General features: G+C 38.5%; 1 protein-coding gene across 1 annotated transcript; it reads right to left on the bottom strand.

Annotated features, from left to right (window-relative positions):
• Nucleotides 1-5406: 5406 nt before the first annotated feature.
• LOC100887852 (FAS-associated death domain protein-like) lies at nt 5407-13520 on the bottom strand. Its single transcript, XM_030979302.1, has 4 exons — nt 13138-13520; nt 10096-10482; nt 9192-9230; nt 5407-6367 (listed from the first exon to the last, which is right to left on the bottom strand). Exons 2-4 carry the CDS (start codon nt 10466-10468, stop codon nt 6102-6104), a joined length of 678 nt encoding a protein of 225 aa, XP_030835162.1. The 5' UTR covers nt 10469-10482; nt 13138-13520; the 3' UTR covers nt 5407-6101.
• Nucleotides 13521-14345: the final 825 nt, after the last annotated feature.

Here is a 14345-nt window from a genome sequence, read left to right as displayed (position 1 = left end):
TCAATTCCCAATCCCTTCGTGTTTTCGCTCTCTCTCTCTCTCTCTCTCTCACTCTCTCTCTCTCTCTCTCTCTCTCTCTCTCTCTCACTCTCTCTCTCTCTCTCTCTCTCTCTCTCACTCTCTCTCTCTCTCTCTCTCTACCCCACCCCCTTTTTTTTCCCCACCCCCTCTCTTTCTCTCTCTCTCTCTCTCTCTCTACCCCACCTTTAAAAAAAATGTCCCCATCCCCTCTCTTTCTCTCTCTCTCTCTCTCTCTACCCCCACCCCCCCCCCCCTCTCTCTGTTAGAGGTATAGCGCCACCTCTTGGCAGAATTATAGGACGATTTGAAAATCTCATCTTTATTGTCCTACCTAAGTGTAGCCTAAGGCCTAAAAAAAAAAGATGTTGTATTGCCCTTTGTGACTGACCGAACAATCTTGAAATCTACGGTTGGCTTTTAAAAAAAGTGTATTGTTTTTACCGTTTTTTAAAGAGAAAAACTGGAAAATATGAGCCCAAAGAGGGAGGTAGAAAAAAGGTGTAAACCTCTCCCTCTCTCCCCCCCCCCCCTCTCTCTCTCTCTCTCTCTCTCTCTCTCTCTTCCTCCTCATCCTAAATACCTAAACTCCCCCTAACTCTCTCTTCATCCTTTGTCAATCCTTCTTACCTTTTCTCTTCCTCTGTATGTCTCAGTCTCACCTCATTACCAGGTCCCTCGGAGAGGACCTAAAGCCGTTGGCCGTCTGGTTGCTTACTAGCAAGCATTTATGCTTTCTTAGCAGTCAGGTAAAATAACCACCACTGCCACCACCACTTTCCGTCTCTGACCCTCCCTCTGCCCCCCCCCCCCCTTCCCATCTCTCTCTCACTCTCCATCCCTCCCTCTCTACCCCCTTCTCTCTCTCTCTCTCTCCATCCCTTCTCTCTCGACGATCTCTACCCCCGTCTCTCTCTCTTTCTCTCTCCCTCCACACCATCAATACCTTACTTCTCCCTAACTCTCCTCTTCCTTTGTCAATCCCCCATCTTCTTACCATCTCTTCCTTTGTATGTCTCACCTCACTCACCTCACTCTCCCCGTCTCCCCTTCCCATCTCTCTGTCTCCCCCTCTCCGTTCTTATAATTATCCTTACTCTTTATATTCCAGTATGATTTTCCCCTTTATCTAAATTAACTCCTGTGCAATATGTCTCACCTCACTATCCGTCTCTCTCTCTCTCTCTCTCTCTCTCTTCCCATCTGTCTCCCCCTCTCCTACATCTCTCTCTCTCTCCCCTCCCTCTCTCTCTCTCTCAACTCCCCCTCCCCATTCTTATAATTATCCTTACTCTTTATATTCCAATATGATTTCCTATTCCTATTATTAATTTCCTATAACTCTTTTGCAATCTATAAGTTTTCCTCTCTCAAATAAACTATTTAGTACTTGAAATAAAACACATTATCAATAAAAGAACTAAAATAAAATGGTTAGTCCCTGAAATTAAAAGGCAATTAGTCAGACATTTTAAAGTGACAATATTTTTAATATTAAAACACTCCATGGTATATCATTCCTATTTACAACCCTCAACGGTATACACAATAACAGTATATATAGTATTAGTTAAAGGACAATTTTATAACTGCATTATTTCCATACAGTGGAAACATGAGATAAAAAGTACAATTGAATACCAAGTAGATTAGGCCCTTGAAGAAATAATAATACAAAAATGTAATGGTTAGGTATATAATAATAAAAAAAATTATAATCAAGGGTTAGACTTAGATTAGTACATCTCTATGATAATTACTACACATAACAAGCATGATTTGGATCTTGACAGATTTTATCTCCATAGATTTCATCTAAAAATATTTGGTACTGTATGTGGAAAGAGCTAAGTAAACCGTTACAGTGAAGTCATTATAAATCAAGAAATTATACAAATGATGCATTTGAATGCATGTTGAGGCTTCATATAACTATCATACATAGCCATAAGGATTCACAGATACTATATGATTGTAATCAAGAACAAAAATAAATAAATATAAAAATATAAAATTGTCCAGTCATGCAGTCAAAGTGCTGTTGAAAGTAACACACATCATTGAAATGTAAACCGATTGAACAGGTGACATAGACTTTGAATGCTTTACAGCTTTTGGTGAAGCTATATATTTTGCAGATTACTCAGCAATTGAGACAGTTGTAAGTACATTTCTTCTTCATCAATGCCTCTTGACAATTCCATAGTTCTGAAGTTTTTTGGGATTCTATAAGGGAATTTATTTTGTATAACCCTCACCAGAACAAAGATTAACTGAACTACAGCCTCACTTACAATAAAACTACCGGTACAGCAATGCTTTGCTGTTGGCAATTCCCTATGAGAAAACATGGACATGTTGACATTATCTGACTCGATTATATCATAAACAATCTTTGAACATTTGGATGCATGCAATACTATAATTGCAATCAAAGATCATTTGGAGTAATTCACTATTTAGGGGTGAAAGGTACCACAAATGCATGACCGCTCTCTTCAACACAGCTAATGGTATAGAAAGATGTCATGCACAAATGTCTTGCTGCTTTAAGCATGACTACATAAGCAAAAGAAGCATATTTTGAAAACGACATTTCCTCACAAAAATAGCCAAATAATCAAAATATATTGTCCCAAAATTGATGATCTTGGTGTCATTTTACTAAAAATAGGCAAAATGTCCCTTTTTTTCTTACGGTGTATTTTTATGGAAAGGCTGACACTTGTGAATGAAGCCAGCATGAATATTGAAGTAGATAAATAAATAGCACAATGTTGATAAAATATGTGTTCCTAAATACTAGTATGAAGAAAATATTTGGCACCATGTGAAAATATTCTATAAAATGCAAAAGACTTTTGTACAGTGACACAAAGGCCTAACTCCATTTTGGCCATTTTGAGAAAAGGTGGTTTATGTGTCACTGAGCACATTAAGTCTATGTTTCACTAGTGATTGACTTCAGTGTGGTGTTGGGTGGAGTTAAGTCTTTGTGTTTCCTGGAAAGACAACATTTTTCTGAACATTCTGATATCAAATACTCATTTTGGCAAAATATAGAGTTACGTCTTTGTGTCACTGAACCCTCGATTTACAGTAGATCCAAAAGGACAATGGTTTGTAAGCATACATTGAATACAAAATTCAGCTGTCTTCTGCTCGATTTTTATGGTGCACAAGAAGTGTACTAATTGCCTAGAAGCAAACTTAGCAAAATATCTTATTCATTGAAATGATTGAATACCTATCATTAAAGGTAAAGACCAGTCTTGGAAACGCCCCAGTTTCAAAAAATGAAATGGAAGCTCTCATTACCAATCATGTGAAAGAATATGTTTTGACTAATACATGATGATAACAAATTTGCCGGGAAACCGCCTACTAATTCATATATTTGGTAAATTTGTTTCTCTCATGGTCTGTGAGAGATATAGGGTAGTCCCATATACATCTTTCTGTGTATAGTGCTTGTAACTTTACGAAGAATGGGCCAAATTTCTTACTATTTTGATGATTCCAGAAGCTTGCAGATGCTAGATGCTAGATGATCAACCTTTTCTGATCGATTCCACAACGTTTCTTTCACAATGCAATCGCATGACCATAACTGGTCTTTACCTTTAAACATCATATGTTAACAAAAAATGGATAAATATAATTCAAAATGTAGTTCAAATCTAATTTACAAAATCATTTCCAAGGGACAGTGTTGGTGTTAGGTGTTGGTTTTAAGTGTTAGTGTTTAGAGTCAAAATTCTATTAAAATTGAGTTCTTAAACTGCTGTTCCACAACAAAGGCAGGGTATTTACCGACATCGCTACCACTGCTGTAATGTACATGTATTTTTAATTGCGCAATCTTTCTGTAAAGACGAACACATGATGATTTCCGGTTCCTGTACCCAAGCATCATTCCGCAAGCCTCATGCAGTTGGTTCATTATGGGACATTGCTGTCGACAGATTGGGACATTGTGGGCAGCAGATGGCAGTATACGTAAATTTTTAAGTAGTGTCAGTAGAATACCCTGCCTTTAAGGAGTAGATTGCGATATCATAACACAGAAGATCAACAGCTACATGTAAACTTTTGAACGGTGTCAGCACTCATCGCTATTCTCAACGAAGAAAAAATATTTTTGTTAATACACGTAAATTCATAAATTCTTACTCTCATAGTATAACATGGGCATTCCATTAATCTCTCCATGTTCAAGGATGCTGGTAAACCTCACAACGATGAATAATCTTTAGTGAAACATTAAGTTTGGATTTAACTTCTATAAAGTTTGTAACGTGCGGCAGAGAACGCTGCGGTAGCCACTACAGCTAGACGCTGGATCGGACGACACAGCACATCCACTGCAATGTGCCAAAATCCCTGCAGTATCGACTTAGAATAGCCATATAATTTGATGACCGATGGTTTTTTAATGTTGATTTAGAGTTGATCATAAATATCGGTATGGATTAGCTAAATCCTTTTCTGTTGAAAATCTTAAGTCATATTCATCAAATCTATCTAATATGAAAATTAAATAGGATTTTCTAGGTACTCTTTATAATAAAGCTATGATCAACATCTTGATCTGTAGTGTGTCCAATCCTTTCAGATAGTCACTTTCTCCGAGTATCCCAAATCATTACCTGGCAGCTGACCTTCATTTCAAGGTCAACCAGTACTTGATGAGCTATAGCTGTCTAAGGCCTGGATGAAAGATGTACCCTCAATGATGTCTACAAATATTAATGAATCCATCAAACAATGTCTTCTCTTTTTTCTGAAGAACTAGTTACCAAGGTCTAAATACAGTCTAACCTGCTTAAGTGACCACCTGTCTACACAGACCACATTTTTTGTTTCCCTTGAAAATGGTTTCTCATTGAAACATGTACTGAAGGAACCTGTCCATAAAGACCATCTGTCTATAAAGACTACTTTTCTGGTCTCCCTTGGATGGTCTTCAGAGACAGGTTTCACTGTAGCTTGATGAAGCCTTCCACAATATCTGCACAGCTTCGTGATTTAACCACATCATCACAGAATCCCTTGATAAGAATCCCTTGATAAGAGTCCCCAGGTTCTAAATAGACTCTATAACAAGGTCTTCAAAGCTTAAGAAACTCGCTGACCATGTCTTTACAGCCTGATAGATCATTCTCTTCGTTTGTGGCTTGAAGCACCCCGTATCAAGGTCTCGACAGCTTGATGACCTCCTTCATAATGTTTCCACTGCTCCCTGAACTCCTAAGCATTGTATGAAATGCCTTGTGCCTCCTCATTAACCATTCAGCAATGACTTCATGGCTCGAGGAACATCCTGACAATGCCTTCAACCATTGATGAACTCTTTGACAACGTCTTCACTGCTTGATGAATCCTTCAGACAATATCTCTATTCCTTGAAGAACTTTTTATCAAGGTCCAAATGGCTTGATGAAGCTTTCCAGGTCTACGCAGTGCCTTCACAACATCATGAAAATAAGATCCTTGATAATTCTTCACTGCCTGCCTAATAAACCCATTAACAACGTCTTCAGGGATTGACAAACTCCTTGACAATGTCCTCACCGCTTGATGAATCCATCAACCAATATCTTTATTTCTGGAAGAACCTTTTATCAAGGTCCAAATGTTTTGATGAAGCTTTCCAGCCTTCATTACATCACCAAAAAATTCTTGATAAGTCTTTACTGCCTAATAAAGCCATAAACAACGTCTTCAAGGTTTGACAAACTCCTTGACAATGTCCTCACTGCTTGTTGACTCCATCAGACAAAATCTTTATTTCTGGAAGAACCTTTTATCAAGGTCCAAATGACTTGATGAAGCTTTCCAGGTCTACGCAGTGCCTTCACAACTTCATCAAAATAAATAAGTCTTACTGCCTAATAAACCCAAGAGTCCTATCTCGCACCCCTGGGCAACATGTCTGACACGGGCGGTTGTAGCAACAACTCCGAAGATCAAAATTTAATTTAGGAACGTTGAACTTATCTTGATCTACGGAAACATAAACGAACGAACGAATATACCCATAACAACGTCTTCAAAGTTTGACAAACTCTTTGACAATATCCTCACTGCTTGATGAACCCTTCAACAATGTCAGCGATGTAGTTCATCCTGCACTTCCTTAAAGCACCGATAAGGGCCTGCCTCGTGGCCTCCCTGCGCACCCTGTTTTTCCATGTCCACAAGGCCTGTCTTGATTGCTCTCTCAGGTTCCTTCCATGGCTCTCCGTGATGCACTCGATGTCGACCTCACTCAGACCTAGACGTCTTGCTAGCTGTCGCCAGTCACGGCCGATGTTCTCGACAATGATGTCAAACTCTGTACTAAGATCTGTAAGAAGTGGATTGGAAAGGACAAAAATATTGTCATTATTATTATCATTATTATTTAATCGGCAAAACAAAGTGTGTACAAATAAATTACATAGAAGAACAAATCATACAAAACAAAGGATGAAAATCATTTTTAAAAATGCATTATCGTGATCCCCATGAGCATTTACAAGTTGCCAGGAATGGGGCAGGCAAACTAAATCACTGAAAATGTGAAGGTCCCCCGTTCTGGGGTAGCAATGAGATAGTTTGGTGGCCAACTTGCTTTTGGTCTATTTCGCGTGGCTGCGCTGTGCATGCCAGTGTCGATTGTGTGTGTGTGTGTGTACTTTATCTTATTTTGTACAGTATTCACAGCAATTAATCAACATTTTCAAGCAATTTTAGGAGTGGATCATTACGAAAAAAACGTATGAAAATATTCTAAGACATACTAAAAATATGATGTTTGGATGTGCGATGGGCAGAAGCAAGTTGAAGCATAGAAATGATTATGGTCAACTTTTTTTGGTTGTGTTTGTTGGCAAGCTCGAAAACTATAATGAAGGGTTTGATGGCTCGTTGGACGACTAACTAACATACCATGTTTTGGTGGGGTATTCGTAAGTTAAGCCTGTCATTTTCTTGAAGTTTCGAGAAGGGCCTTCCATTGCATATCTGTAAAGCGCTTAGAGACGTCCGAGTTGTATTAAGCGCTATATAAATGCTGAATATTATTATTTATTATTGTATCAATCTGGTTGTCGATAAGATTTGGAATATCTTTCTCTTGTTTTTCACAGCTGCCATCAAAAAATTGAGGAACCTAGAAATAGCTTACGGACAATTACGCATGCATAACAGATGTACCCCGCCCCGCCGCCATACACTTGATGTATGAAAGGCTCAGAAGATATGTCCCAAAAGGTAACCTGTGAATAACTTCTCATTACATGAAATCAACCCCCCCCCCCCCTCCCCAACCAAGGGGTATGACAGAGTACTTGTTACAGCATTAAAACGAAATACCTCTAACAGGCAAAAGGGAAAAAAAGCTAAATCATATGGGGCAATCATCCCCCCCCCCCCTCCCCCCCCCCCCTCCCCAACCAAGGGGTATGACAGAGTACTTGTTACAGCATTAAAACGAAATACCTCTAACAGGCAAAAGGGAAAAAAAGCAAAATCATATGGGGCAATCATCCACCCCCCCCCCCCTCCCCCCCCCCCCCACCCCCTCACCGGCACCATCTTTGCTCCATGTTTAAAAATCTGTAAGTTGTTATGGTTGGAGCACTAATTTTGCCTTAACAAGTACATGTAGTAAATTTGAGAAGATGGAGGCCTTACAATACTTTTTAAATGCTGTTCATGAAGAACTAACATGCAACCCTAATGTCCTTTGGCAAGATATTAAAGGTAATAAAAGTTTTGGGAAATTTTGAAAATTGGGTGGATAGTGATTCTTTACAATTTTGATATATTTGTGGGAGTGTTGTGGTCGAGTGGTTTAAGGCGCTTGACTGGAGATGCGAAGGTCGAGGGTTCGAATCCCGACACGGCACTAATATCCTTTGGCAAGATATAAACCTGCACTTGCTACACTCCACCCAGGTGTTAAAGATGAAGTTGAGTTCTGGTCATGCGATTGCATTGTGAAAGAAACGGTGTGGAATCGACCAGAAAAGGTTGATCATCTAGCATATAAGAATTTGTGTGTATTGCAAGGTTCTAGAATCATCAAAATGATAAGAAATTTGGCCAAGTCTTGGTAAAGTTACAAACTCTGTACACAGAAAGATGTATATAGGACTACACGAACACGTGGCGTAAAAATCCTACCCCCCGAGTTTTACGATGTTACTGACATATTTAGAATATAAAGGCATTTGAAGAGCCACGCTTTTCAGGGAACATGTCCTATCTGATGATCTTCCACACTTGCATAATAAGAATTATTACGCTCACAAATTATTTTTCACCTCTTCCCACAACTCAACCTTCTCTTTAAATGGGTACCCGGTAGAATGTGACCGTCATTGTTGGTCAAACAGCTTGTGAGCGTCAAGTAACACCCGGCTGGAATGCTCCCCAGGGAGTGGAGATTGTGCACACATTGTGTGCGGGCAAGCACTGAATCCAATAACCGGGGTAATAGTATATTTGTAAAGCGCTTAGAGACATTTGTATTAAGCCCTATATAAAAATTAAATATTATTATATTATTATTATTTGGATGCCCCTGTGGATGTATTATAAGCACTAGAAAATAGCTCCTAAAACACTTCTGCTTTCGAGAAAAATTGAATATAAAAATTTACCAGTGCTGCTCCCAGTAAATTTTGATAAAATTTCAAATAGCGCCTACGGCCGTACAATGGTAGCTGCGACCATGAAAAGCTCAGAATATGTAGTTGTGATATATAATTTCCAAACGGGAATAGCTAATCGGTCGATTTTAGTCAAGAAACATTGTTTTATAGCTTAATTAATATCTTGAGAGGGAGCTATACAACATAAATAGTTTATTATTTACAATTTCATAACTTTAGACTCGATTTAAACCACGACAACGATCATTGAATATTGTAGGATCGCATATACTTCCAATATGTTCATTCGAACCAAATTCATGACCCCATACCAAAACTATGTATTACCTTTAATCAACAATTCCCACTCTCCACTCAGGTGTTAAATGGGTACCAGTTGGAAGGAATTATTCCTTGAATGATGTGAGAACCTTCTGTGTTTGGATATGTGCACCATAACAAAATATCCAATATCATTATTACAATTATTTAATTTTCCTAATAACCAAACACAAGATGTTTACAACTTACCGTCTCCCATTACAACCGGCTGATTTTGTGCGTTGTAAGCTACAGAAGAGAAAATTGATTGAAAATAAACAATTACATACAACCAAAAATATTTTCATGAAAAGACATCATAATTACACACATGTACTTGAACAGAAATTGTAAAACAAGAAACTATTTTAATATGAAACTTTCATGAATTGTAAAGGATGGCATTTCCAAAAAAATATATAGTCTTGTGTCAATAGTGAAACTTTTGGGAATCTGAACTACTTGCGAAATTCTCAGACATTTCATGCACACATACATTTCTGGTTATAAATTATGGTACATCTTTTGAGTATGTTGTACTGTTGAAAAATTTATGGCATTGAGATGGCAACTACCTAGAGGAATTTCCTAAATTGCCAACTAAAAGTTTTTCAAAAGTATGGAATTAAGTCAACCAGCTTTCTCTTTTGCACTGAATGCAGAGACTGAATGCAATTTATACAACAAAAATTGTGAAACTTGGCTTTAGGAAATGTGGTTCAGATGAGCAAATTTGTAATTGCCACAGTGGATTTAAATCCTTTTGGAATGAAACCAGTTTGGATTTAGCTCTTTTGGGAATGAAATCAAAATAACAAATTTCTGCATTTTGAAAATGTTTTTAAATGCAGTATATACATTTGATTCTCATGTGTCAGATGCACACATTCATCCCCATCTTGAATTAAGCTTTTCATTTAGGGCAACTTGAAAACATTTCTCAGAAGCAGAATTTATAGAAGTTGTTAACGATTGATTTAGAGTAAGATTATTCAGTGTCAAATCACATGGACCCCTCCCCCCCCCCCTAATTAAAAAATAGGGGCCATTTGAAAGGCATAGGGTTCAATTTTTTCCAAAGCCTTAAAGTTTTTGATAAAGAATGATACTTTACCTGCCGACTGGTATCCGTTATTCTGCTGAAACTGTGCACTCATTGGTTGGGCTATTGGCCCCCCTACTTGCCAATCTGTTGATCTTGTAATAAATTGTAATTTATATTGCTCCAGTTCATTTTGCAAATCCTTCCTATTCACCAAATTCAAGTTTTCAATCACATCATCCACTTTATCCTTTGTGAGGACGGCTAACTGTTCGAGTTTGGTTATGAGGGCAAGGCCGGTGGATATCTCATCAATGTCTGTTTGGGTGAAACCTGGAATGTCCTTGCACAGAAATTTGAAGTCATGGATTTCTTCAGGGGAGAGGGCTTTTCCGATCGTGAAGGCCACTTTCTTGTAGCATCTGTCCTGGGCGTCCATAGCCATGGTGAATAGTTTTTCTGCCAAGAATATGGGATGAGCATTGGGTGAGTTTTAGGCCCGAGTATTACTGGGGCCTGTTTCACAAAGATCCTATTAAAAGTCAAACTTAACTTTAAGTTGGACTTAAACATTATGGAGAGCCATTTGTAGTCTTAAAATAAAATATATTCAAAAGCAAAAAAAAAAATTCAAATTTTTTAGACTTTTTATAAATTCCACATCAAGAACATGAAATCTCCTTGATAATAGAAAACATGAATGATTTGAATCAACACTTTATGCCTTATAAAATAACTTTTACAAAATATTTTCATAGATGTTAACGGCTTTCCATAATTGTTAAGTCCAACTTAGAGATAAGTTCAACTTAGGATCTTTGTGAAACATCCCAAAGTCTTAGATGCCCATTACACCAAGATCCAAACCTACATGTATGTCAGGGTGCCTAAGATTGGTCTCGAACATCCTTTTATTTTAGGTGTAAACACACCAACCTTACCTTTTAGCGATTCCACCATGGACCAAATTTAGTCTCCGGGCACACTTAGATTTAGTGTAAATGGTTAGCCTACCCCAAATGTACCAAGACAGGTTTGAGTGCAGCACTAGTCTCAAGACAAAGACCATTGTAGAGGTGTCGTGGTTGAGTGGATACGTCACCGGACTGTAGATCATGAGATCCGCGGTTTGAGTCCTGCACTAATGTCCTTTGGCAAGACATTAATCTACATTTGCCACAATCAACCCAGGTGAGGTAAATGGGTACCTGGTAGGATTATTTCTTGAAATCCACTGTGCGCTGATAATGGCTGCTGGAGCTTAAGCCAGGGTAATAATTTCCAAAGCTCTTTGGAAGCGCAGAGAAATGTTAGTTCGTCCAACTCCACTGATGAGACTAGAGTACATCGTACGGGTTAGTGAGGGGAGGTTACGCAATACAGTTTATGAGTTTATAGCGCACAGTTTTTACAAAAAAATTGACAGATTAACTGAAAGTGAAAGTAAGTCCTTATATTTTAATGTTTTACAATTGTTTTTAATGGCATTTTGATAGTATATGAAAATTAGATATATATTCTTTTTGATCATTTATTTATCTATGAAATCAAACTGGTAAGTCTATAAAAACTCTAAATACAGAAAAACTTATAAATTTTCGCCAACTTATGGTGAAAATCGGCTAATCAGTCCTCGTTGTGCATACGGCTAGGGTCACTGTCTGATTATGAGGAAGGTTGGCAAATGTCAGTTTGATTAAATAATTTCCCATACGGGTACCAGACGATTATTTCTGTTTACCCTTACATACAGTGTAGGCCCGTCACATAAGTATTCATAGAGTAAACGTTGCCAGAAATAACCGTCTGGTATCGGTAATTCTTCAATAAAACTGAAACTTGTCAACCTTCCAAGCTTTGTTATGTATAGAGGCGGACAAGCAGTGGAGCCATCTGGCATGGCTAATTCTTCAATAAAACTGAAACTTGTCAACCTTCCTAGCTTTGTTATGTATAGAGGCGGACAAGCAGTGGAGCCAGACGTAGTAGAGTCTCAGCAAAAGAACCATCGATATCAGAGACTGAAGCTTTTGGTCTAACTTCTAAGTCTAATCCAGACATTGTTTGTCCGGACAGTTGATTTACATTTTATAACAACAATTTGAAGAAGTTTACAAGCAATATTTCATAAATCTTCTAAGAATTATGTTGGACAATATTAATTATTATACACGACAAATATTCATGAATGGTTAGTGCTATTTGGTGAATATTTTCTGTTAAATCCAAAAGCAAAAGAGAAGTCTTTGGCCCAAATTCACAAAGGAGGTTTAAATTTATCCCAAGTTTTAAACCCCAACTCATTAACATAACCCATTGTTTAAAATTAGCGCAAATTAAGGGTAATTATTACTTTGCCTAATCCTGCTAAAATTGCGATTGTGCAAGTCAAATTCAGTAATTGAGGAGGCGAGTTGGCTCAGTCGGTAAAGCGTCTGCCTGTCAAACCAAAGATTCTGGGTTCGACTCCCACCCAGGTGGATGACTGAAGTCTGCGTTGTGTGTTAACGTGCCCCTCCCCTTGTTCATAGACGCAGGTTATGTCAAGTGGAAAACACTCCGTCCCTTGGATAGGACGTTAAATGGAGGCCCCGTGTACAGGAGAGTCACCACCCTTGCACGTTAAGAACCCATTGCACTATTCGTCTAAGAGTAGGGGGAAACCCCGGTGTAATGGTCCACCTGCACACCCCAATCAGGCCGAGTATACAGCATTTGCAAGAATCTTCAGTATTGAAGGAGGCAGATTATCTTGAAGAAGAAGAAGAATTGGTCATATGTCATCTGACTGTTTCAAGTTTATTTTACGCTAATTTTAGACCATGGCCATGGGTTAAATGTAAATGAAGATTTAACTTTAAGACATGAGTTGAATTTAAACCTCCTTTGTGAATTCGGGCTAGTAATATGTTTGTAAAGGAGTGTTATGTACGGACGTGCATCCCACCCCAACCCCATGCCCAGGCCCCAACCCCCACAATAATTGTCATTGACATGATGATTAGACAGACTGATGATGATTAGATCTAGGTCTAGGTTTAGCTTAAAATTAGATTACTTCCTGCAATTTGATGATTTGACCCAATTAGAGACCGACTACAAACGTTAAATTACCTGGTACCGGCGCTAGTCTGTTGCAGAAAAGTTAATCTGTTGGTAAAAGTGATGATTTCACGAGAGCCCAGCTAGTAATAATGCCATCAACACCGCACACGATATCAACGTAAAACGACTAGGCCTACACACAGAGTAGTGGAGCTGGAGTTTGTGGGTGAAGCTTTTCTTCACACACCTAATCGGAGATGAAGGTAGCCCATCTTATGTGTAAAAAATGCCAATTTGATAAGTGTAAGGATCGCATTGTACACGTACAACCGCTATACTACACACACGCAATATATTCTTTGTGTATTGTATCCATCAGGCATGATCAGTGCAACGATGGCTGGCTACCAATTAAAATAGGCATGGTGGTCGGATATAATGAGAGTAGATGATGGGGGGGGGGGGGGGGGGGGGTAAAGCGCAGTACTTAGGGGCAAATCAAAGAATTATACTAAGACCTCACCTCATTTATGTTAGAAATTAAAACGTTATTATCTTCTTTCGAATTGCAATATATCCCCGCACCATAATTATAAGCATGTCATGCATATATATGCCTTTTCTCTGGGAAAGGGGGCATTGACTCTTTAAATACCAAATCACATAAACTATTGCACCATTATGTCACCGTCATGTGCATATTTTCTATGGATATAATTTTTCACGATCTAAACTTTTCACCACCCTATAGCGTCATGTAAATTGTCAATTATGGATAAAGTGGAATATTAACTCTTCACCACCCTACGCTAACTTTTCACCACCCTTCCGTCATGTACATTATCTATGGATAAGCTGGAATATTAACTCTTCACCACCCTACACTAACTTTTCACCACCCTAGCGCCATGTACATTGTCTATGGATAAGCTGGAATATTAACTCTTCACTACCCTACACTAACTTTTCACCACCCTACCGTCATGTGCATTGTCTATGAATAAGCTGGAATATTAACTCTTCACCACCCTACGCTAACTTTTCACCACCCTAGCGCCATGTACATTGTCTATGGATAGGCTGGAATATTAACTCTTCACCACCCTACGCTAACTTTTCACCACCCTTCCGTCATGTACATTATCTATGGATAAGCTGGAATATTAACTCTTCACCACCCTACACTAACTTTTCACCACCCTAGCGCCATGTACATTGTCTATGGATAAGCTGGAATATTAACTCTTCACTACCCTACGCTAACTTTTCACCACCCT

This window comes from Strongylocentrotus purpuratus, unplaced genomic scaffold (genome assembly GCF_000002235.5).
Source record: "Strongylocentrotus purpuratus isolate Spur 01 unplaced genomic scaffold, Spur_5.0 spur5_scaffold_10, whole genome shotgun sequence".
NCBI classification, from domain to species: Eukaryota; Metazoa; Echinodermata; class Echinoidea; order Camarodonta; family Strongylocentrotidae; genus Strongylocentrotus; species Strongylocentrotus purpuratus.
This window is presented reverse-complemented; position numbering and strand designations above follow the sequence as displayed.

Coding starts and splice junctions, on each gene's coding strand:
- LOC100887852 (XM_030979302.1), bottom strand. CDS start 10,468: ATGGCTATGGACGCCCAGGACAGATGCTACAAGAAAGTGGCCTTCACG. Junction 9,231..10,095: donor TAACGGATACCAGTCGGCAG/GTAAAGTATCAT, acceptor TCTCTTCTGTAG/CTTACAACGCACAAAATCAG. Junction 6,368..9,191: donor GCCGGTTGTAATGGGAGACG/GTAAGTTGTAAA, acceptor CACTTCTTACAG/ATCTTAGTACAGAGTTTGAC.